Source organism: Lepidochelys kempii, chromosome 5 (genome assembly GCF_965140265.1).
Source record: "Lepidochelys kempii isolate rLepKem1 chromosome 5, rLepKem1.hap2, whole genome shotgun sequence".
NCBI lineage: Eukaryota > Metazoa > Chordata > Testudines > Cheloniidae > Lepidochelys > Lepidochelys kempii.
In genome coordinates this window covers 26,924,786-26,951,185 of record NC_133260.1, presented here as the reverse complement: position 1 = coordinate 26,951,185, position 26,400 = coordinate 26,924,786, and the positions used below count along the sequence as shown (strand labels likewise).

At 37.7% G+C, this 26,400-nt stretch overlaps 1 protein-coding gene and 1 long non-coding RNA gene across 4 annotated transcripts in view; one reads left to right on the top strand and one right to left on the bottom strand.

Moving 5' to 3' along the window:
* WDR70 (WD repeat domain 70) overlaps nucleotides 1-26,400 on the bottom strand; it is a 271,958-nt gene that overhangs the window by 131,126 nt on the left and 114,432 nt on the right. For all 3 annotated transcript variants that reach the window (XM_073343800.1, XM_073343799.1, XM_073343801.1), the window contains one exon: nucleotides 23,099-23,175. In XM_073343800.1, coding sequence (XP_073199901.1) covers nucleotides 23,099-23,175 — 77 coding nt within the window. The remainder of the gene's footprint in view (nucleotides 1-23,098; nucleotides 23,176-26,400) is intronic.
* LOC140911222 (uncharacterized) overlaps nucleotides 1-26,400 on the top strand; it is a 38,545-nt gene that overhangs the window by 2,473 nt on the left and 9,672 nt on the right. Inside the window, exon 2 of the long non-coding RNA XR_012158869.1 lies at nucleotides 6,379-6,465. This is a non-coding gene — a long non-coding RNA (uncharacterized lncRNA). The remainder of the gene's footprint in view (nucleotides 1-6,378; nucleotides 6,466-26,400) is intronic.

The following is a 26,400-nucleotide window of genomic DNA, read 5'->3' as shown; positions in this document are numbered from 1 at the left end:
TGTCTGAAGAAATGCAGAATTTCTGAAGTATACATCAGTTGAAAAAGTGCTTAAATGCAAGCTGTTTCAAAAGACCAAATTTTTTTAAACCAGCAACTAACATTTTCACCAAGAAAAACCTTAGAAAATATTAATATAAACATACATAGTTTATAAAGACAAAAATAGCTTTACTAACCCTTTTATAAACATACGGCATTCAGCAAGGGCCAGAACAGAGAAAGATTAATTATTCACACGTCTCTGTGCCAAGTCTGCTCACTTGCTATGCTTTCTTAATTAGCTCTGTATAGTATATATTTACAGACAGACAAGTTCAGCTAGAAAAGCCATCCTCACATAGCTGGAGTGAATTTAACACCTTCATCCACAACAATGCTGGGGCCACACCTCTCACAGTGGTGCACTACACACAATATAGGATGAAAAGAATTCTGTATTACATGAAGCATTTGTTTTAAAGAACTAGTTTTCCACTACATCATTATAGATGACAATGTTGAGGGTTAACTTGGTGATGCTGTAGTTATGTACTGTAGCTTCATAATTGAGTCTGGACTGCAAGAATGCTTAGCTCTTGAATTTTCATACAAAAGGTATAATTTTGAGAAACATTTTTCACGGGCTGCTTATAGTCCACAGCCATAGTAAACTATACATACACTACAGTATCAGGCAGATATTAGTCACATGCTTAATCCACTACTGGAAGACACTCAGATATGATCGCAGTGAGTGCAGCCTATGAATCTACACAGAATTACATACATACAAATAAAAACTGTTGTGCTAAAAGAAACATTAAGGTTGCAAAATCAAGCATTCAAGAGTTAGAAATGCCTCAATTTGGTCCCCTTGTTAGTATGTATTATAATACTGTCTTTAATTACTTGATCACATTTTTTCCTCATTCAGTTCTCAGAATGGTTGGAGCTCACTTAAGAGCAGCTGTTCAATATCCTGTTTTCTCTTCGATGTTTAATGTGTAGTTCTATGTTTTATTTACTGCACATTATTCAAATGCTGCTCAAGACAGAATTGTTAATTTTTCCATGGGCTTTTTTATGGTATTCATCATTACAGTATTTGATTGCTACACAAACATTAATTTATCACAACCTCCACCCTGGCTTCCACTGTCTTTGCCAAGACACTCCCAGTTCTCACTCCACACCCTGGTTCTTCATCAAATCTTTCCCATACCCCACTGGTTCCCCCATGGCCTATAGCAACCCAGAGTTGAAAATTCAGGGACAGTCCTTCTCAGGCCCCTCCAACTGCAGGCTGACGCATACTCAGTGCAGATGGAAACTTCAGATATTTTAGCTACTGAACTCTAGCAAGTCTCTTCTGAGCATGTGCAAACTGTGATTTTTCAAAGGTTGATATTTCGGACAAAATTTAAGCAGATTTTTATGGAGATGGCAAAAGGCACATTCCTGGCACAAAGACCAGCAATGTGCCAAATTTCAAGTCCTTGCTCCAAATCATGAGGGGGTCAGAGTGTTCAAAGAAAAGGTTACCAGAATTGAACATGGGCGAAACACTATTTTCCCCAGCCTTTTTCTTGTAAATGGGTGAACTGTTCTGGCTGAAAATTTCCAAAAACATTCAGCCAGAGGCAGACACATGGTCCAAATGGTTAAAATAGGTCAGTTATAAGCAAGAGAAAACAGGGTCACATAATGGGAAATGCCAGGCAGTCATAATAACAGGCATTGCTACCAACACCGTCAGAATTTGGCCTTGTTTACCATTGAAATGCTTGCTGCTTTAAATATAACTATGCCAGCAAAGTGGCAAAAAACTTCCCTTAGCACAGATGCAGTTATGCCATTATAAAAGTACTTATATCAATAGAGTTTATTCTGATTCAGGAACCAAAATATGCTAAACCCGTATAAAATGACTTATCCTGGTATAACTGCATCTACACTAGGGCTTTTACTAGCACAACTACAGTAACTCCTCACTTAACGTTGTATTTACGTTCCTGAGAAATGCAACTTTAAGCGAAACGATGTTAAGCGAATCCAATTTCCCCATAACAATTAATGTAAATGGGGTGGGGGGTTAGGTTCCAGGGAATTTTTTTTTTTTTGCCAGACAAAAGACTATATTTTTATATATATATATATATATTATATACACACACACAGAGTATAAGTTTTAAACAAACAATTTAATGCTGTACACAGCAATGATGATTGTGAAGCTTGGTTGAGGTGGTGAAGTCAGAGGCTGGGATATTTCCCAGGGAATGCCTTACTGCTAAATGATGAACTAGCAATTGGCTGAGCCCTCAAGTGTTAACTCGTTGTTAATCTAGCCTCACCCTCTACAAGGCAGCAGGAATGGAGGGAGGGAAGACAGCATGGCAGACAGAGACACACACCGTGTGTGTGTGTGTGTGTGTGTGTGTGTGTGTGTGTGTGTGTGTGAGATGCGCATTTCCCCTTTAAGTACCCTGACCCACTCTTAAGTGTTAATCAGCAAGCTGAGACCACAGCTGCTGCCAGGAAGCTCTCTCTGTCCTGAGCCCTGTTGTGTGTCCCCCTGCTCTATGGAGATGGGGTAAGCAGGTTGCAGGAGCAAGGGGGAGGGGGACACCCTGACATTAGCATCCCCCCTTCCCCTTGCACAGCAAGCAGGAGGCTTGGGGAGCAGCTCCAAGGCAGAGGGCAGGAGTAGCACATGGCAGTGGGGGGAGGGACAGCTGAACTGCCAGCAATTGATAGCCTGCTGGGCAGCTTCTGCACAGGGAACTTAGGGGAGCGGGGAGCTGATAAGTGGGCTGCCAGTCCACACTGGTTCCAAGCCCCCACCATCTAGTTGCAACAGGCTGCTCTTCCTGCAAGCAGTGGACAAAGCAGACAGCTGCAGACGTTATAAGGGAGCATTACACAACTTTAAACAAGCATGTTCCCTAATTGATCAGCAATGTAACAATGGAACAACGTTAACTGGGATGACTAAGTGAGGAGTTACTGTATTTTAGGGGGGAAAAAAATCACAATCTAATCGACATAGTTGTGTCAGCAGAACTTTGTAAGTGTAGATCAAGCCTAAATTACCCCGGAATTTTAGCAACCTATTTGCAATGAAAGGTAAGATCCTAGCGCTGGAAATGTAGCAAGAGCTCCAAGAGAAGGCTTAAACCATTTTTTCAGGCCATTTTTTGTAGAATACCTTTTCCCCCCCCTCAAAACATATATTGGGCCACATTCTGTCTTGATTTTCAGCCCATGCAACTCCCACGTACAGCTTTTGAGATAACTTGTGATAGTATTTTGATTTAGGTACGTAAAAGATCTACAATCACCACTGCATCAGTGTGCCTTAAACATTAACTCAAATATTAAATGAAAATATAAATATATTAAATATATATATTAAATATATGTACACAGAGAAGAAAGTATTATCTTCATTTTACAGATGGGAACAGAAGCACAGAGAGACTAAGTGACTGGTCCAAGGCAACAGAAGTTGTCTGTGGCAGAGCCAGGAATAAAAAGCATATCTCCTGACTCACAGTCCTGTATCTTAATCACAAGTTCATCTTTTCTCCCTCTATCTTCATCCAATGTTAGGTTCCTTTGGAGCTGTAAAACTTTATTTCCTCCTCTGTCCATTTTAGAGTGATGGGCTCCTTCTCCAATTTCCTTCCTGGGCCTAACTATGTCACAATACCAACAATTGTGTGCATTTCACAGATAGCTGCACAGAGCAATGCTAACTGGCCACAGTCTAATAGTGCTCCTTTGATGTCAACTGTGTCAGTTAGCCCTTAGTTACTCTTTAATGAAAGAGATAATTATAATGACCATACATAACACCATCCATGGACACTAAAAATCTGTACGAATTTGTTATTTTACAAACAAATTACATGTTTTTCAAAAGTGTTGCCAACTCAAGTGATTTTATCACAAGTCTCATAATATTTGGAATTCTTCTTAAAGCCCAAACTGCTGGAATCAGTAGCTTGCATCAGAATATCAGTTTTAACGTGAAATCATCATGTAGAAAAGCTTGAAAACCTCAAGTGATCTCTAAGGGCTCTGAAACCAGATGGCAAAGAACCACCCCAAAATTTATTATTATTTTTAAATCTTGTGATTATTTGGGACCTGACTCAAACATTAAGAACATTTGGAGTTGACAATACCGCTATTATTTTCAAAGTATATTGGCTCACCGGATTGGTAATATGATATGGAGCCTTTGAAATCTAGGTAATCAGTTCAAATAGTGGCCAGCTATGCAGTCATTAAAAGAATTATTGCGGGATGGCTCATCAGTAACTTATGCAAAGTAAGTTTCATGGCCTCATTCCAGTTATACATCATAATAACTGACACTATTTGACACCCTTGTTAGCAGTCTCAAGAAAGTGGCCAAGGACTGTATTGATATGGAAAGGGAACCACATTTTCCCCTTAGAGGTGGTCCCTCCAGGTCAAACAACCGGCAACAAATGTCCAGTGCTGTGTGGGAAAGCAGCAGTGTTGATGTTGTGTTCTGTGATCAATAGAGAACTTCAATATTTAGGAATATCAATTTTTACCAGCATTATATTCACTTTCAAACCCTTTTCTAAAATAAAAAACTTAAAGGCACGAGTTCACATTCCAGATGGTCACATTTAGGGCAAAAAAATAATCATTTTTTAGTAATGGCATAAAACCAGTCTGAAATCACAACTTCTAACTTCTGTTTTTTCCCCACTCTTGTAACTTGAATATAAAAACTATTTCATTTTCAAAAATTGCTCTCGACAGACTTTTTATGCCTAGTTTCAACCCAAAACAAATTTTTATGGCTCGGTTGTTAGCAGGGCTTTATAATGGAAATGCTGACAGAGTAATTATAGTCGTGGGTGCCACTGAAATAAACAATTATGTTAAATTTAAATGGTTTTTAAAAAAAATTCTTTAACAAAACTCTCTTTTGGCACTCCTATGCTGTAACTTTATATATTGATGAGTATCCATTCCATGCATTGTAATTCACATAACGGAAAGAATATACAAATGGCTGCAAGTAAGGTATTTATTTTGGGAGGGAGGAATGTACATGATCGAGTGGGGTTTATGATGACAAAAGAAGATCTGCAACTTATCTCACTGAAAGTTCAGCCACTGGAGAGTGAATAGTTTGCCAACAGATTCTAAATCACACTGACACGAATGAATGTACATCTCAATAGGACAGATTATTGGACAGTAAGTTTCCACTACCACTACATGAGCTAAAATGTAGAGTATTGATCATGTTTTTTCTTTGTATAATACATAATACATTTCCCAAATCACAGGTTTGGAAACATTTCAAGGAGGTGCACAAAAGTTGCCAAAACTGAACTAATCCCTTTCAAGAGAAACCTGTTCAGTGTAAAGTTTTATTAGCAAATATTGGAAAGATACAATCAGGATAAAATCAAAAGATTTTACCTGCACAATAGAAAAATTAATGGAAAGCAATCCATTGAAGAACTATTTGCAGATACCAACAAGGGTGCATGAGGCAGGGAAGGGGTACAGTGGTGAAATGGCTAGTTGTATTACAGAGGCTGACTGGGACTTTGAAAGAATCAGCCACTACTCAAATACACGCTTGCAATGAACACACCTCAGAGACAAGGCTTAGGCTCATATCCTGCCAGAAGTGCCACATGGGCAGGCCCTTCTATCCACATAGAGTCTATCAACTTCTCTGGGATTCTGTGAGAGGTTATGGGTCTGTTTGCAGGATTACAGCCTTTGAGAGTCAAACAATGAGCTTAATAGACGCTTAAGGCCCAATCCTGCAAACTCTTACCCACACAAGTAATTTTACACCCAAAAGTAGCCCGACTTCTTTCAAAAGGACTAATCATAGATTTTATAACAGAAAAAAGGAGTACTTGTGGCACCTTAGAGACTAACAAATTTATCTGAGCATAAGCTTTCGTGAGCTACATCTCACCTCATTGGATACAGTTCACTTCATCAGTTGCATCCGATGAAGTGAGCTGTAGCCCACGAAAGCTTACGCTCAAAAAAATTTGTTAGTCTCTAAGGTGCCACAAGTACTCCTTCCTTTTTTCTTTTTGCGAATACAGACTAACACGGCTGCTACTCTGAAACCATAGATTTTATGGCCAGAAGGGACCACTATGTTTATTCAGTCTGACCTCCTGCATAATTGGGACCACAGAACTTCAGTCAGTGATTCCTGCATCTAGCCCAAGAATTTATGGTTGAACTACAGCACAGTTTGAAAAAGATATCCAGTTTTAAGGACTCCAAGAGACAAAGAACGTATTACACTCCTTGACAATCCTTTCCAATGGTCAATTAATCTCACTGTTAAAATTGTACATCTTGTTTCCAGCTTAAAGGTGCTGACTTCAACTTCTAGCCACTAGAACTTTTCAAATAGATTAAGGGAGACCTCAAGGATCAGATATCTTCTCCTTGTGTAAGTACTTCTTGGCAAAGAACAAGTCACCTCTAAACCATCTCTTTAATAAGTTAAGTATATCGAGCTCCTTTAGTCTCACTGAAGGTGTATTTTCAAACCCATAAATCATGCTTGTAGCTCTTCTTTGAACTCTTTCCAACCTGGACACAGTATTCCAGTAATGGTCTCTCCAATACCACATTGTCACGGGGGCTAGTTATAGAAGACTCAGTCCTCTGACAGAGTCCATGGGAGTCCACCCCTTCTGGGGTATCAAAGACTGAAAGGAAAACCAAACACAAATAAACTAATAAAAGGTTGTAGTAGGACTCTCTTCCTTCAGAGACCCCTTGGGTAGGCTATAGTGCGTTCAGTTGCCCACAGGTGAGCCTCTAGTAACAGTCTCCATGTAATGGTTCAGCACTGGGGCCTTGTTTCAGTCATAAGGGGTCTCAATAGACAATGGTCTGCTGAGCAGCTCCTGTCTTCAGCCAGGACCAATCCAGGATCTGAGGACTAAAGCTCTGCTCTTGTCCAAGATCTGCCACCAACTGAGCTGGGTTTCTCCCTTTTACGTCTTTCCTCTGTGGCGGGGTAGGCTACTTGAGCTTATAGCAGCCCATTAACTCTCGCCTACAGGGTGTGGGGTTTATACACGCCATCATGCACACACACTGCTTCTCTACTCCTGCACAATATTCCTCTGTTTATACATCAGAGGATCATGCTAGCCCTTTTTATCACAGCATTGCATTGGGAGCTCATATTGAGATATTTATCTACAATGGCCCCTAAATCATTTTCCGAAAATAATCCCCACCCTGCATTACAGCCTACATTCTTTTTCCTAGATGTATGATCTTGCATAATGCACTTCCTTGATCGCATCTAGCTTGCCAAGTGATCTTGATTGCTCTTTTTCAGTGATTTGTACTTGTTATTTATAACCCCAGCAATCTTTGTATAATGTTCAAATTTTAGCAGCAAGAATTTTATATTATCTTTGAAATCATTGATAAATATATTGAAGAGTTATGGGACCCCACTAGAAAAACCTCCATTAGCTGATGATTCCAGATTAACGTTAGCCAACACAAAATATGTTACCCATTCCCCTCCACCACCCCATAAATATGTATTATGAGCATGATATTAATATTGTATATATATTAAATAGGAATGTTGCATAGTTATGGTAACTGACTTGTTTGCTGATTATATATATATATATATCCCACAATACTCTGCAAAGCTAAATATAGCTTTTCGCATTAGCTAATTTGAAACCTGTTAAAGACAACATATATGAATAGTGTGTCCTCATACAGGTTGGGTTTTGCCTTCATGACCCCTAGTACTTGGAATGTGGTATCCAAAACTAATGATAAGGAAGGAACAGGTCGATACAGGAAAACAAAGTAAAAAGTGATTGGTAGATTTTAATCTTGGGTGATGTATGAAGTGCTTTTAGCTTGTAAACAACCATATTATAAGTATGGCTGATTTTGAATGCATACTTTGGAGCACATCTTCTGTGTAAGATGAACTGCACACTGCAAGGGAACTGCTTCCAGGAAACAGTGATCTTGTTTTCATATTGGACTATTTTGTTTTTAGACAATAGATTAGCTAAGCCTGGTTATTTGGTATCTTGAACATTTTTTTAGCGCAAAAACAAGTGTACTCAAGTAACTGTCTATACTTTAGACAATATTAACAATTATGTTCTGAGAGCTAATACGGTCAGGTAGCCACTTTTTAAACCACTTAATATGTTCCACATGCGTCACATGTGTTTTCAAGATGAGTCCTGAGTAAAGGCCTGATCCAAAGCCCACTGAAATTAATAGGAAAACACTCACTGACTTCCACTGGCTGTGGATCAGATCCTTTCGGTACTTAAATACCGACTATACATGAGAGCTAGACAGCTTAGATTTACACAACATGTTTATCTCATTAGAAAATACATTGGCAAACTGAGTTTTAGTTTAAAATTAATAAAAAATTGTGATAAAGAATATATCACTTCAAATCAACCACATTTTCTCCCAAACCATTCAAAATATTTCCAGACCAACCATCAGCCAGAACACTCCATGCCTTTGAAAAGAACAGAAGTGAAAGAATGCAATCTCACTCTGCTACCACCCATTTAATGGCAAACATTAAAGCAACTTCATATCTTTCTTGTGGCAGAAAATTAAGAAAGTGACAGAAGTTAGTGGGATGTTGATTTAAAAATATCAGGAGGAACAAAAATCTCAATAAAGGGAACAAACAATAATAAATTCTACATTATAAATTGCAAAATTATCTGCACTTTCTACTGTCTAATAACTGAAAACACTGAAAAAAAAAGAATTAATTTCTTTTAGCTATAGTAATGTTATGTATAGTACAGTGGGTACGTATATGTTAGTATGTATGTAGTATGTATCGTACAGCTATGTATAGTAATGTTAATGTTACTAACAATTGCAATAAAAATTTTAGACAGAAAACTGACTTTCAAGTTGATGGTGCCAATTTAATCAACCACTTTCAGTTTCTTAAAGAGAACAGATTTATCATCTTTGTAAGCAAACATGCCAAGATAAATATTCTGTTCCACCCCATAGATTTTTTTTCACTATCAAACACAAATATCTGAGTTTTGTTTATTAAGTCTACCATACTTCCTACTATTACTACAGTAAATGGAAAATTTTGGTCATTAAAACAAGATGTATATCTCATGAGAAAATATTACTGTAAATTAAGTGATAGTTTAAAATTCACCACAGAGTTAATTTTGGGAAATGGAGAGTTCACATCCAGATGGAAATGGACCTATAGGTGTATGACATGTAGTAATGAAAAGAGTTTACTCAACATCATCAAAAGAGGACTCAAAGAGAGATGTAGCGGAGCAATGCTCCAGTCTCGTACCAGTCCCATTCCTCCTCCAATGGAACTTTGCTATTTTCAGTTCACCCAGGTATAACTTGGTGCTAGTTAGAGTAGTAGCACACAGGATGCAGGTTCCTGTAGTGCAGCCAGGACATAAAGGGCATGTCTACACTGCAATTAAAGACAGCGGCACAATCATAGCTGGCCCAGGTCAGTGGACTCAGGCTTGCAGGGCTCAGGCTACGGGGCTATAAAATTGCAGCAAAGGCATTTGGGCTCAGGCTAGAGCCCCAGCTCGGGACTTGGGCCAGCTGTGGGTCTTTTATTGCAGTGTAGATATACTCCAAGGCACTAAGTCAACCATGTGTTGTCTGAAAACAAAGATACTTTGGAGGAGGAAATTAAAGCAGAAGAGTCAAATTTCATCTGATACTGACATGCTTCCTGAGTTCCACTTTTCAAATATTTTCTTGGGAGGAATCCCAGACCTGACCATTACGTCTGAATTTTAGAATTCAAATCCCTGGCAATTTCAGTTGCCTCTTGCGCCCTCCCTCCTCTCAATCTGTTTAGTTCAGAATCAAATGAAGAGCTAGGGCTATCTTACAGCTCCATTTGTGGGTATTATCTTTGCACTGACCCCACAGAGAGACCTAAGTAGCGTCCAACTCTCTCAGTTACCTGAGGTCCTACTTAAAAGAGACTCTATGGTATAGTATTCAGTGGTAGCCGTGTTAGTCTGTATCAGCAAAAAGAATGAGGAGTACTTGTGGGACCTGAGAGACTAACAAATTTATTAGGGCATAAGCTTTAGTGGGCTAAAACCCATTTCATCTGATGCATGCAGTGGAAAATACAGTAGCCACATATATATATATATATATACACACACACACACACACACACACACACAGAACAAGAAAAAATGGGTGTTGACATACCAACTCTAACAAGACTCATCAATTAAAGGTGGGTTATCATCAGCAGGAGAAAAAAAACTTTTGTAGTGATAATCAGGATGGCCCATTTCAAACAGTTGACAAGAAGATGTGAGGAACAGTAGGGGAAAAATGAGCATGGGGAAATAGTTTTTAGTTTGTGTAATGACTCATCCACTCCCAGTCTTTATTCAAGCCTAATTTAATGGTGTCCAGTTTGCAAATTAATTCCAGTTCTTCAGTTTCTCGTTGGAGTCTGTTTTTGAAGTTTTTTTGTTGAAGGATTGTGACTTTTAGGTCTGTAATTGAGTGTCCAGGGAGGTTGAAGTGTTCTCCGACTGGTTTTTGAATGTTATAATTCTTGACGTCTGATTTATATCCATTTATTCTTTTACGTAGAGACTGTCCGGTTTGGCCAATGTACATGGTAGCAGGGCATTGCTGGCACATGATGGCATATATCACATTGGTAGATGTGCAGGTGAACGAGCCCCTGATAATGTGGCTGATGTGATTAGGTCCTATGATGATGTTCATTGAATAGATGTGGACAGAGTTGGCAATGGGCTTTGTTGCAAGGATAGGTTCCTGGGTTAGTGGTTTTGTTGTGTGGTTGCTGGTGAGTATTTGCTTCAGGTTGGGGGCTGTCTGTAAGCAAGGACTGGCCTGTCTCCCAAGATCTGTGAGAGTGATGGGTCGCCTTCAGGATAGGCTGTAGATCCTTGATGATGCGTTGGAGAGGTTTTAGTTGGGGGCTGAAGGTGACGGCTAGTGGCGTTCTGTTATTTTCTTTGTTAGGCCTGTCCTGTAGTAGATGACTTCTGGGTACTCTTCTGGCTCTGTCAATCTGTTTCTTCACTTCTGTAGGTAGGTATTGTAGTTTAAGAACACTTGATAGAGATCCTGTAGGTGTTTGTCTCTGTCTGAGGGGTTGGAGCAAATGCAGTTGTATCTTAAAGCTTGACTGTAGACAATGGATCGTGTGGTGTGGTCTGGGTGAAAGCTGGAGGCATGTAGGTAAGTATAGTGGTCAGTAGCTTTCCGGTACAGGATGGTGTTTGTGCGACCGTCACTTATTATCACTGTAGTGTCCAGGAAGTGGATTTCTTGTGTGGACTGGTCCAGGCTGAGGTTGATGGTGGGATGGAAATTGTTGAAATCGTGGTGGAATTCCTCAAGGGCTTCTTTTCCATGGGTCCAGATGATGAAGATGTCACCAATGTAGCGCGAGTAGGGGCGTTAGGGAACGAGAGCTGAAGAAGCGTTGTGACCCATGGAAAGCATGTTAAGGCAAAGATTTTTAATTGAGAGTTTGGGGGAAGGCAGAAAGACGGAGGATTAATTTCAAGTGCACTTTGATAACTAGTCTTCAAATTTGTAAAAATAAACATTGTATCTAATCTAAGTCATAATATGTGGTGTTTATACAAATGTCTGGTATTGGCCTTGGCACGGCTGCCCTACTACTCCTAGCAGTTCTGAAAACTGCAGCATAGCCAGCATTAACTGTGTATATTAAGCACAAAGTGTTTGTATAACACTGTGATGACGCAAAAGGTGTTCGGACTACTAATATTTATCCAGAGACTTTCTCCACGATAGTAATGTTATCCAAAAAGCTCTGCTGGATGGCATGTGTAAATAAAGAGTTTTAATTTTCACATTTCTCCAAATCCATTCTTATATACAAAAATTCATACAATTCACTACATATAAAAATAAAAATTAAAGCAAGATCATATAACAGCTATGCTTATAATGGGGGTTACTTGGGAAAAATTCTGCTCTTGCCTATACTGGTATAACCTCACCAATATCAGTGCTTATCTTACAGAATTCTAGGAACACTTGGACCAGAACTCCAGCAACCTAGTTGGATGGTTAGAACATGTCAGTCTTTAACACAATTCAGAGAGATGATTAAAATGCAGTTAAATCCTGTCAGTACTGCAAGATGTAAATATGCTTTAACCAGGTTGGGGAACTACTATGTAGTGGTGAAAGTGCACAGACTGCAGGCTGTGGACTTGAGTGGTGGTTTAGGCCTCCTAGAGTGGGAATGTATTAATACAGGGGCTGTTCTGTGGGAGTCAGTGCCAGGAAGGTAGGAAATACATCGAGTCTGATTCTTTCTTGAGCAACCTCTGCACCGGGGACACCTATGAAGCCCTGACTGGATTTTACAGAAAGCCTCACTAGATAGGACCTGTGAGGGAAAGAAGTGGCATTAGCCACTCTCTACCAGGAGTGAATTACCTTTTCCCCTGGAATAGCTGTCCCCACAGGGGTGAAGGGAGTTACAAATGGCAAATAAAAGATGACTAAGTAAGGCTACCTTGAATCTAGGTCTACTTATTGCTCTTCCTGCATTAACCCACTCCATTAGGCCATATTCTTTAGGACCACCTGGAAGCTAGGATGCTAGTTTGAATATTAGGGTCTAGATTATCACCTGATGTAGACTGACATAGCCCTATTGAAATCAATGGAGCCACCCTGATTTACACCATCTAAGAAACTGTCCCTTTATGGGTACAATCAAAATCCTAACTATTATCACACACTTTCACTGATATTATAGTCACAGGTGCAACTTCATAGAAAGGCTGTGCCATTATATTCTAACCTGTAGTTTTCACGGAAAACCAAACTTTCTATTTTGAAAAATTAAGTAATTTTTTAATTCTCTGATGGTGAGGAAATGGTTTTCCTGTTTTTAAAGTGAGGCTGTTACCATATAACTCATACATGGTTTGATTTAAATACTTCAGACTTGCCACATACTTCTTTACTGAAGAAGACAAGTACCTCTGCTGAGTTTGAACACAATAGGTTCATAATTAAAGTAACAAATATTTTTAAATTGCGTATTAAGCATGCTCAATAAATACTAGCTATCTCCCCAACCAACACAACTGCCAAAGCTGCCTGACTCTCCTCCATGACAACTAACTAATTTTCTCTGGACCATTGTGGATTACCTTTCAAAAAACCTTATGATGATATAGTTACATAGTAATAAGTTAACTTTACCTGTACTGACCATCTACAGAATTTGTAATAAAACAAGCATAGAAATGCGTTAGAATTTCAGAAGCATGCCATGTCTTGATTTAAAATAAATATTTAGAGACACCATCTAGAGATAGAAAGAAAATGAATATAAATAGGAAAAAAACCAAAACATTTACCAAAAGTTCAAATTTAAGATAAAAATCTTTGAGAAGGAAAATGCACAACCCACATTTTCTTAATTTAAAGCATTTAAAGTAGGATTTTCAAAAGTCACTTAGGTTATATCTACACAGCAGACAGACACCCGCAGCTACCAGTGTAGTTGCTGTGTGGACATATTCTGAGGTGCTTCTGAAAATCCCACCCTTAGAGTTTTTAATCAAATAGTGATTAATGTACCTGTCTTCACTAAAAAGGATAAAAAAAAATTAAACAAACAATCTAACAGTGCAAATACCTGAGCAGTAATACTCTGACCTTAGTAGTTCAAGAACCAAATTAGGATCAACATTACCCAAAAAAGCCACAGTAGTGTGAATTCATTGTTTCATTTATTATAGTACTAGATATTTATATTTAAACAGTATGGCAAGGGAAACATTTAGTTTATATATATTATTCAAAATGACTAACCAAGTATTATTTTATCAATTTCAATTGGTTAACAACATAGTAAAAGGATCCTTATTGGTTAATAACTTAGATCAGTTTATAATTAAAACATACAGTGTTTTAATACCATGTGCTGCAAAGAGCCACAGGAAACACATTAAAGAGCCACTTGCTGCTCATGAACCTCAGTCTGAGTATCACTGCTTGAGAGAGTAAATCTTTAAAATGGTATTTTATGGATAACTCAAAGACAGAACAACCATCTTCTCAATGCCAATAATAGCCAATATTACATAGAAGCTATACAGTATCAGAAGCTCCATTGCTCCTCTCTCTAGTGTAGCATACAAATTACACACTATGCATATCTGAAGCAACAAATCATATTTGCAAATTTAATTGAGCCTATTGGCAATTGTTCCATTATGGCAGTAGAGCTGCCAAGTTAGTTACATGATTGTTATCTTCTTTGGTGTCAAGTTAATAAAAGATATCAAAAGAAAACAAGTTTTAGGAATGAATTTAATTACATTCTCCCTTCCATGCTCCCTTTATGGTAATCTGTTATGCTACTGAGACTAATTTAGATTGCAAGCTTCTTGGGGCAGGGAACTGTCCTGTAATTTACTGATAAAGAGCTATGCACACACCTATAGGCCTGAAGTAAATAAAATAATAATAATGAAAATGCCAACATTAACACGTTACCCAGTAAAGCATTTAGCCACAATTATGAGTCATACATTTGACCAATGTAAGAATGAAAACAAGTCTGAGTACACCTCTGTAACACTGCTGTAAATATGAAGTAACTTCACTGATGTCAATGAAGTACAGTGAGTTATTCCAGATTTACACTGGTGTAATTAAGCAGAATTAAGCCCTAAATGTTTTATTAAGGAGATCCCTTGAGGTTAGTTATTATCAGTCTCTAAGATACATTTTAAAGCGTATAAGTATGAACTTGGGTTTTAAGAGGATAGGAGAGATAATAGTTGGGAAAGGATTTTTTTTTTTTTTTTAAATAGTAAACCAGCTGTAAAGTAACCACAGTCCTGGCTGCATCAACAAATCACAAAGCTCAGGACTGCTAAATTTCAAGGTTGGCTGTGATTCTATTTCTGAAAAAGAGAAAGGAAGTAAGACTAGGGACACAAAACACCCGCTGCTGTAGAATTTATCATCACCCAGCTCTCTTGCTTATTCATACAGAAATACCCATCATATGTGTGATAAGAAAATATCCAGATAGGAAAAAACAAAACGATCCATTTCCTCTTCCTCCTCTATTTTAACATAAAAATCAACTGATTTTTTTCATGATATAAATAAACTAAGTTCTTTATGTCTTTAAACGGTACATTTATATTCTTCTATTAATAGAATACCAGCACCACCACCAATTTTTCTTTTAACACACTAATTCTGGGCCTCCTGCTGTGGGGTGATGTGTACCTGCAATTTCCATTAACTTTAAGATGTCTGGGGTACTCAGCACTTTTCAGGGTCAAGAAATTTAATGAGTACGGACAGCTCCTTTTCTGAAGGCTTTCTTTCACAAAAGAAATGCAAAAGGCTACATCAGAGTAACATTTCAATTGTAAATACATATTGATGTCAAAATACTAGAAATGCTCTCTGGATAATGGCCAAACACATTACCAAGGATACATGTCCTCACTCAGACTCTAAAGGGAGAATTGGTGCTTTTCATCAACAATTTGGATGGGGTCGTATATTTGCAAATTACATCTTTTGGATGTAACTTTACTTTAAATGTTATAAGACACAGAGAAGCAAACAAAGTCATTTGTTATATTTCAAGAGAGCATGTGTAGCATTTTATTCTGGTTAATTATGTACATCCAAACAAACAATTCCTTCAGAAAGGATCCATGTTAATTCATTAGTGTTATTCAAGTACGTACATAAGGATAACCACCACATTCCTAATAAAAATGTCAGGTCTGTTCACGGAAGTTTCTCTATGCTATTACAATGCTAGCTAACTATCTGCAAAGCACAAGAATGGAATGCTATTTATCTTTAATTCAAGGATAAAGAAATATTTATTTGCTCATTTTTTCTCAATTAAAATGTTATGCCCTATATTCATCTAAGCCCAAAAGACAAACTGCAACTTGGTCTTATAAGGCTTAGGTTTTTACATGAAAGCCATCATTTGGAATATTTTCAAAGAAAACAAATAGTTGTAGTCAGGTGCACTGTAGTGAATTATCTTTATTGATAACAACTGTGTAAAGAAGCCATGAACTAAAGCTGGTTAATAAGAGTATACTTCAGATTTATTCTATAATTCCCAGGTCAATGGAATTTGTAATGTGCCAGCAGACCATCTTTGTTTATCTAATAGAAGAGCCCAAAAGAATGGAGTCTTACAGTTTTGTTCTCATTGGAAACATGTGGGTCCCTAAACAGTCAAATATGACACTCTGAGACTCTCTGCTGGTAACCCAGATAACTGCAATCTACATTGTGTAATAAGTACATGGATAGCCGAATAAGGAGAGGTTACCTACCTGTAGAGAAACTGGATGTGGATTTAGAAAAGCTTTGATGATCAGCAAGAAGACATGTCATTTCCATACCAATACAGTGACATATTTAGGAAATATGATCTCTCCAAAACCAGAACTAGTGAAAGTCATGTGAGGTTTGAATGAAATGAAGTGTGCAAGAACAGCTTTAACGATACAAAACCTGCAATTTCCACCAGCCCAGTTCTTAGCCCTTGTGATTCTGAGAAGCAAACTACTGTCACAACAGATCCTTGTGATCATGGTCTTGGTTCCGTCTTGACTCAGCTAGAAAATGGACAAGAAGTAACCATTGCATTTGGTTCCAGAGCCCTGACCAATCCGAAAAATCCTATTCTGTCACTGAGAAAAAGGTTTCTGGGAAGTAAGACACTTCAGAGCCTACCTGTGGGATAGGAGATTTATCTTAATCCCTCTCTGCTTTAATCATCATGTGAGGTTCTGGACAAGCAACTCCAAGAATTGCAAAATGGGCCACTAAATTAATGTACTTTGATTTCCAGGCAATGTATCATCCAGGTGCCAAGAACACCACTGCAGATGGTCTGTGTCACCTGCCCATACCTTGTCATGAGGGTGCAACAGAGAAAGACAAAGAGACTGCAGTTGCACAAATCTCTGCTACAACTCAAGGAGTGATCACAATCTCAGAGTGGGCAACAGACATGGGAGAAACAAGGTACTTCAGGACCTAAAGACTTATATAGTTAGCAGATGGCCTTCCAGGATGATGACACCAGAACACCTGCAATCCTACAGACATATATCACATGAGCTGTTCTTTGTATATAAATGGATTTCAAAAACCGATCATCTTGTTGTGCCTACACTTCTGAGAATGATTAATTCACCTGAAACATGAAGGACTTCTGGAGATGAGTCTAACTCAAAGATGACTGTGACAAGACTTCTGGCAGCTAGGGCTGGACAAGCAATTTGAGGAAATAATCAAGAATTGCACAGCTTGTGCTAGCAGTGATAAGTCATAGAAAACCTTTAACATCCCTCACACCAGTTGATTATCCCAACTATTCACAGGAGAAACTGGCTCACAACATAATAGGATCCTTTGAAGATCATCCTGTTACACAAAGGTTTGCCATAGTAATGGTAGACTATTACTCAAAAGTGCTGGAAGTTACACCACTGGAAAGGTTACCACTGAAATAGTGATTAAGTTCATGTCATCAGTCTTTGCCTGAGAAGGATTTCCCAAGGAACTGGTAACTGACAGTGTAATACAATTGACCTCCGAAGAAATGCAATACTATCTCAACAGCAATGATATCAAACACAAAACAGTTTCTTTATATCATCTAAGAGATGATGGTCTAGTCAAGAATGAACAAACTGGTGAAAGAAAGTTTGCAGCTTATCAGTTTACAAGCAAGATCACAGAAATAAGTTTTATCACCCTTTGAACTGTTAAGAGGATGCAATGCCAATATATATCTTACTACCTGTCAAGGGCTTACATGTCCTCTTTTTCAACTAAACCTTCAAATGAAATTATTTGTGAACATGTTAAGAACAAACAGGAGAAATACAGACAGTACATAGGTTTCAGAGTAGCAGCCGTGTTAGTCTGTATCCGTAAAAAGAAAAGGAGTACTTGTGGCACTAACAAATTTATTAGAGCTTATAAGCTTATGCTCTAATAAATCTGTTAGTCTCTAAGGTGCCACAAGTACTCCTTTTCTTTAGACAGCACATAGATTGTAAGAAAGGTGCTAAACCTCACTAGTTTCAAACTGGAGATTTTCCTCACATTAAGCTGTGACACAGTCAGAAAAGGATGTTCAAGCTATTCATGTCCTTTGCAGATGATAGAAATCTGACAAGATTCTACTGTATTAATAGATGGAAAGAAAAGGAACATTTCAAGATGGTCCACAGTTCATCAGCTACAAGCTGAAAAGGAGAATGGTCACTTCTATCTTGGACTGCAGAACATCGATGACACCAATAGTGATGAGGGAAAATCTATAGTAGGAGGAACTGATTCACTGCCTAGTCTCATTCTTCCCTCTATAGGCATTAGGAGAAGTGTGAGACAAAGGAGACTGCCTAAAAAACTGGAAAACTGTTACTGGACTCAAGTGATGATTTGGAAGTGACTGTTTAGAGTAAACATTGTAAAAATTAAAGAGAAAGAGTGTGTTGTATCTAGTTCAGTACAGATACCTATCCCAGTTTGTGTTTGTAAGTTAGTTCGTAGACGGTTCCTGTAGCTTTGAGTCCAGGAACTGCAACTTCCAAGAAACACTGGGGAAAAAGGGAGAGAAGAGAAAGAGGAGAAGGAAAGGAAGAACTTGAGCTCTGTGAAAGAGTGAGGGGAATAAATCTTACTTTTACTGTTATGAAGCTTCCCAAGATTTCCTCAGAGGGGTTCAGGTACAAAAATGCTCTAATTTCAGAAGTGCTGAGCACCCAAATGATACCATTAGCTTCACTTAAATGTTTGTGTATTCACACATGTATATCTATGCTAAAACTCAGCATAACCAAAATGTAATGTTAATTATATAAATATACACAAAAAACTCATCAGCTGGATGATGTTTGTCAATTACTTCCAGTTCTGTTCCTATTCTAATGAGCTGAAAATTGCAATTACATTTTCACAAAAGAGAAACAGATGTCATTGTGAGGATGACACACCAGCTCAGGCCAGAGCCATAGGCAAATTCACTTGTGTGAACAAACTGTCGATTAATCGCATTTAACTCACATTATTAACTCCAAAAAATTAATTACAGTTTTAATCGCATTGTTAAACAGAATACCAAGTGAAATTTACTCAATATTTTGCATGTTTTTCTACATTTTCATATATATTGTATTCTGGGTTGTAGTTGAAATCAAAGTGTATGTTATTTTTTATTACAAAAATTTGCACTATAAAAATGATAAAAGAAATACTATTTTTCAATTCACCTCATACAAGTACTGTAGTGCAATCTCTTTGTCGTGAAAGTGCAGATTGTAGATTTTCTTTTTTGTCACATAACTGCACTCAAAAACAATGTAAAACTTCAGAGCCTACAAGTCCACTCAGTCCTACTTCTTGTTCAGTCAATCACTAAGAGAAACAAGTTTGTTTACATTTACAGGAGATAATGCTGCCCTCTTCTTATTTACAATGTCACCAGAAAGTGAAAACAGGCATTTACATGGCACTTTTGTATCTGGCATTGCAAGGTATTTACGTGCCAGATATGCTAAACATTCATATTTCCCTTCATGCTTCGGCCACCATCCCAGAGGACATGCTTCCATGCTGATGACGCTCATTACAAAAATAATGTGTTAATTAAATTTGTGACTGAACTCATTGGGGGAGAATTATATGTCCCCTACTCTGTTTTACCTGCATTCTGCCATATATTTCATGTTATAGCAATCTCGGATGATGACCCAGCAGATGTTGCTCATTTTAAGAACACTTTCAATACAGATTTCAGAAAACGCAAAGAATGTACCAATGTGAGATTTCTACAGATAGCTACAGCACTCGACCCAAGGTTTAAGAATCTGAAGTGCCTTCCAAAATCCGAGAGGCACGAGGTTTGGAGCATACTTTCAAAAGTCTTAAAAGAGCAACACTCCAATGAGGAAACTATAGAACTCGAACCACCAAAAAAGAAAATCAACCTTCTGCTGGTGGTATTTGATTCAGATAATGAAAATGAACATGCGTTGGTCCACACTGCTTTGGATTATTATCAAGCAGAACCCATCATGGACGCATGTCCCTTGGAATGGTGGTTGAAGCATGAAGGGACATATGAATCTTTAGCACATCTGACATGTAAATATCTTGCGATGCTGGCTACAAAAGTGCCATGCGAATGCCTGTTCTCACTTTCAGATGACATTGTAAACAAGAAGCGGGCAGCATTATCTCCTGCTAATGTAAACAAACTTGTTTGTCTGAGTGACTGGCTGAACAAGAAGTAGGACTGAGTGGACTTGCAGGCTCTAAAATTTTACATTGTTTTGTTTTTGAGTGCAGTTATGTAACAAAAAACTCCTACATTTGTAAGTTACACATTCACAAGAGAGATTGCACTACAGTACTTGTATGAGGTGAATTGAAAAATATGATTTCTTTTATCATTTTTACAGTGCAAATATTTGTAATAAAAAGTAATATAAAGTGAGCACTGTACACTTTGTATTCTGTGTTGTAACAGAAATCAATATATTTGAAAACGTAGAAAAACATCCAAAAATATTTAATAAATTTCAATTGGTAATCTATTGTTTAACAGTGCGGTTAATTGCGATTAATTTTTTTAATCGTGGTTAATTTTTTTGAGTTAATCATGTGCGTTAACTGCGGTTAATCGACAGCCCTAATGAATACAAAATAATCAGAGAAAATACGAATATTGTCACTTTCTGGAGTAATTAGAATAATTTTTTCCCATAACGGTTTCATTTAAAATTCAAGAAAAAATGGTTTCTAGCATGCACAAACCAATAGCATAGTTTTTGACTGCTTCTGCCTGAGGCTACCTACTTCTCTGCTTAGCTCTAAGTGTCTTTGCTCCACAATCTTTTCAACGATCCTGAAATTATTTTTCCAAATAAAAAAAACTTTCTGAAATCACTAAAGAAAAACGTTATAGTAATTATTTTTTTAATTCTGGAGAAGACTGCAGTGACCTCTTTCTTACTTCTTCAGCACCATTCTTCCTCTTTCCATTCTGTGACACAAACTGTAATCATGAAGGTTACCCACCTGATCACAGTGGGTGAAATCCTGGCCCTACTGAAGTGGCAAAACTCCCACTGACTTCAATCAAGCCAGAAATTCACCTAATATGCATTAGCATAATACATGCCATTACTCCACAGTGAAATATATGCTTAAAATCCTGTTTACTAAAGAAACCTTCAAACAGTGAAACTAATGAACAAGACTTACAAGAATTAGTCTCTTTAAATTAGTAATTGTATCTCCTAAATATTCAGTTCTTTCAAGTGATAATATTGCAGAAACAGATGACCTCATAAACACATACTTTATCTAAACTGTCATAGACTCTTCTTTCCTACAGCATGGATAATGTCTGAGAATAATTTTTGCTTAAGTTATGGACACTTTGTTGTGTTTGTTAACATGAAAAATAAATTTTCTCCTGACAAAAGATGTTCTTTAGTCTATAAAAGCTTTTCTGCGGATTTAACATTAAGTGCCAATTGTTACTTTTAAAGTGGCACATCCACATATTGGAGAAAACTGCTGCTAGCCTAAACGGAAATGGGAAGTTTGCTAGATGGTTTCAAATACTTTTCTTATAATGTCAGCCATTTGGTGTCTCTGAGAATATAATTACACATCCATTTATAGCATTGTTTATATTTTACTCACTTGACCAAACCCTTTTAATTCACAGCAATTTAAGCACGGGAGAGCCATTGAATCCATATTTGGTATAATTGCTGAGCATATATTTATGCAGACAAAATTAGACAGTCTTGAGAGTACATAATTTCTTAATTTATTTTTCGCTATCTACAAACTGTTCAGCTAAGTAAAAGTACTGAATTTTAAAGTGGTAGAGCAGTAAAACTGTCTACCCTTTGTGTTTACAAGAGAAACAAAACATTTTAAAATCCTTTCACTTCAGAAATATAGCTGAATATAGCAGAGAAATTTTTGCTTTACTTTTTTGTCTAAGAACTGAAAAATGTGATTTCAATGCTTTTGTTTATTTTCTGTAAGTTAAAAAAACTCTAGTAGTTTAAAATGTTATTTTTTGGTACACATGCCTTCTTTTCTCCCCATCAAACTGTGTGAACTTTCCAACAAGGAGCATTAGGTTTCACTGGGGGAGGGAAGGGTGTGGGTGAGTAGTGTTGATACAATGCTTTTATCATTTTGAAAAGTGCCATATTGAAGGCACAGGTTACCAGAATCTTCTGTTTAATTACAAAGGAGATTATAAACAAGCCAAGGAAGCAGCAATGCAAACTTCCTTCACTGCCCTCAGTCCTGAGCACTGGGGAGACCAATGGTACCAGTATATTTAAGTCTCCATGCCCATTTAATTCTTGGCCTCACTGCTTAAAGTTCCAAGAAGGATGTAAATTAGTGCCAAACAGCACTGATTTTTGTGATCTGGACACTTGTCCACTAGGATCAAGACTGAGACCACAAATTCATTTCCAATCGTCTACTGGACAGCAGTCAAATGGTAACATTAATTAGTACCTACCTGGGGCATATTCAAACCTATGACTTTGAAGTGAAAGGTTGTGCCATCCCTCCTACAATTCCATTGAGACATCCAGCCACTCAGTGAAAATGACTACATTTGGGGGCTCATTTTTACATTTTTCTAATTTGAAATATATTACAGTATATTCATCCATATATTTTTCCTACTATGTCATCACCAAAAGCACCATAATATTAACAAAAATAAAGAATGAAGACAAACCAATGAACTCTTCTAGAAGCCAAATTATAGACAAGTCTTACACTGACTTCCAGATCTCAACGAACAAGTTCACAATTGACTGTTTGCAACCAAGTTATAACTGGGGAAGGTACATGGAGGTCCTAAAATGCAAAAGCTGACAAACCCCCAAAACATTCTAGCACTGACATGAACCTATACTCACCCATCATTGGAACAAGTCAAAAATTCTTCTTTTATTTTGGGATGCCAACAGCCTGTATTAAGCATTGCTGTATGACCCTGGAAAAACATAAAAACATGAGAACCAAATTCTACAGCAAACACATTTTTCAAATAGACATTTACTTTCCCCTCATTTTTCAGGCTCTCCACCTAAAATAACCTGCACTATTAACCATATTCCTTACTGACAATTATTTTGTACGTAAAATGGACCGTCTTTTAATAACAGTCCTTCATACCAATAATGTAATACACAACCATCAAGTTGGATGCTTTTTTAAAATACGAAACAATCAATATACAAGGAGAAATTATGGCCAGCAGAGTTACAGTATAATAAATATATTTTAAGTTTATTAAGAACAAAAAAAATCCTAACAATGGTATTGATCCATTACTAGATGGAAACTGTAGAATTATCAAAAATAATGTAGAAAAGGCAGAAGTGTTCAATAAATATTTCTGTTCTGTATTTAGAGAAAAACAGTTCATGTAGACATATGACATGTGATGATGATACTTTTTCCATTCCAATAATAAATTGGGGGAGTTAGAGATTTTAAAATCAGCAGGGTCCAGATAATTTGCATGGAAAGATTTTTAAAAAGAGCTGGCTGAGGAGCTTGCTGGACTTTAAATATTGATTTTTAATGAGTCTTGGAACACTGGGCAAGATTTAAAAAGGGTAAACAGCATAACCTGGGTATTATAGGCCTTAGTCTGACATCCATTCCAGGCAAGATATTGGAACTGCACATCAATAAAGAATTAAAGGGGGAGCGATAGCTCAGTGGTTTGAACACTGGCCTGCTAAACCCAGGGTTGTGAGTTCAATCCTTGAGGGGGCCATTTAGGGATCGGGTCAAAAATTAGGGATTGGTCCTGCTTTGAGCAGGGGGTTGGACCAGATGACCTCCTGAGGTCCCTTCCAACCCTGATATTCTATGATCCTAAAGGAGGGTAATATAATTAATGACAGGTTTCAGAGTAACAGCCGTGTTAGTCTGTATTCGCAAAAAGAAAAGGAGTACTTGTGGCACCTTAGAGACTAACCAATTTATTTGAGCATGAGCTTTCGTGAGCTACAGCTCACTTCATGCTCAAATAAATTGGTTAGTCTCTAAGGTGCCACAAGTACTCCTTTTCTTTTTGCGAATATAATTAATGTCAATCAACATAGGTTTATGATGAAAAAAAGTCTGATCAAACTAACTTGATTTTTTTGTAATGCGATTACAAGTTTGAGTGATAAAAGCAATAGTGTTGATGTAATAGACATATTTCTGTAAGGCATTTGACTAGTTCTGCACAATATTTTGATTGAACACTAGAATATAAAATTAACATGGCACACATTAAACGGATTAAAAACTCGCTGATAGGTCTCAAAATGTAACTATAAAACAGAGACAGGTTTTAGAGTAACAGCCGTGTTAGTCTGTATCCGTAAAAAGAAAAGGAGTACTTGTGGCACCTTGTAGACTAACAAATTTATTTGAGCATAAGCTTTCGTGAGCTACAGCTCACTTCATCGGCTGCATACGGTGGAAAATATAGTGGGGAGATTTTATATACACAGAGAACATGAAACAATGAGTGTTACCATACAGACTGTAACAAGAGAGATCAGGAAAGGTGAGCTATTACCAGCAGGAGAGGGGGGGGAGGGGAGAGAGAACCTTTTGTAGTGATAATCAAGGAGGGCCATTTCCAGCAGCTTACAGGAACAGTAGGAGGGGAAATAAACAAGGGGAAATAGTTTTACTTTACCTACTTTACCCAAGGTTTGAATAAAGACTGGGAGTGGATGTGTCATTACACAAAGTAAAACTACTTCCCCTTGTTTATTTCCCCTCCTACTGTTCTTGTAAACTGCTGGAAATGGCCACCTTGATTATCACTACAAAAGGTTTCCCCTCCCCCCCGCCCCCTGCTGGTATTAGCTCACCTTTTCTGGTCACTCTTGTTACAGTCTGTATGGTAACACCCATTGTTTCATGTTCTCTGTGTATATAAAATCTCCCCACTGTATTTTCCACTGTATGCATCCGATGAAGTGAGCTGTAGCTCACGAGAGCTTATGCTCAAATAAATTGGTTAGTCTCTAAGGTGCCACAAGTACTCCTTTTCTTTTTATAAAACAGAGAATCATCACTGAGTGCATGGGTCTCATAGTGCTGTCACAAGGTAGCTGTCTCTGTGCCTAGGCTGAGTTCAGCTCCCCTGTACTGGAGCAGGTGAACCCAATCCAGCTAATTACAGAGGGCTGGGCTATATCTGGGCCTATATATAAAGGTGGAAGAAGAAAGGACTGAGACAGGCTGAGCCCTAAGGACGGAACAGCACAGTAGCTGGCATGGGTCCCTGGAGTGAGGGGCCAGGTGCTCACAAAGAGTCGGGGGCAGAGCTGAAAATACAACCTGACCCTGTTACATTAAATGTTACTGAGAGTGCTAGGAAAACTTCAATATATACCCTACAGTTCACTCCCTCACCATTTTCCCCCAAAACACAATTATTCGTTCCTTTTTTTTTTACTAGATTACTTGTGCCTTTGAATTCAATTATTCCTGTCACTCTTCTTCCATTTGTCTTTTCTCTCTCACATGATGGCAAGTCACCTAAAGATTTAAGTTTCTCTGGACTGTATCATCACTTAATTCATGGAAGTATGGAACAATCTACCCAGACAAGGAGACAAGACTCTAGCTCACTCTGATCTCTAGTGCTTGGGATTTCCACAGCCAAGTGTCCTTCACCAAAAATGCCATGGTCTACAAGTTTCACCCTGAGCTGTATCAGCCACTCCCTGTTGGAGTGAGTTGTGGGAATAGAGTGCTCTTGAGTCACCTTTCGGTCTAATGCATGGAGAGTTTTAAATAATATAACTAGATCCTTGAAGCAGATCTGAAACTGGATCAGAATGTATTTTCATAAAAGATAATTTGTAAGATGAGAGTGGACAGACCCATTTCTTCAAGATGGAAATATCTGCTGGCGGACATTTTACCAGAATTTAAACCACTGATATTCTATAGCAAAAAACAAGATTTCGAGAAAAGACCAGGAAAAAAATAAGCAAACTATCTTTTTTAGGGAAAAATGCCTTTATCCAGTTCCTTTGTGTATTTTAGTTAGTTTGACATGTTTGAAGTGTTAGCACAAGCTTATTAAATAAGTTTGAAGAGAACAAAGGACTCCTATAATATTACATAAAATTTAAAAACCACACCTGCAAAACTAAAATTGAAATTGTTTCAGATTGTTTTTAAGAATTATTAT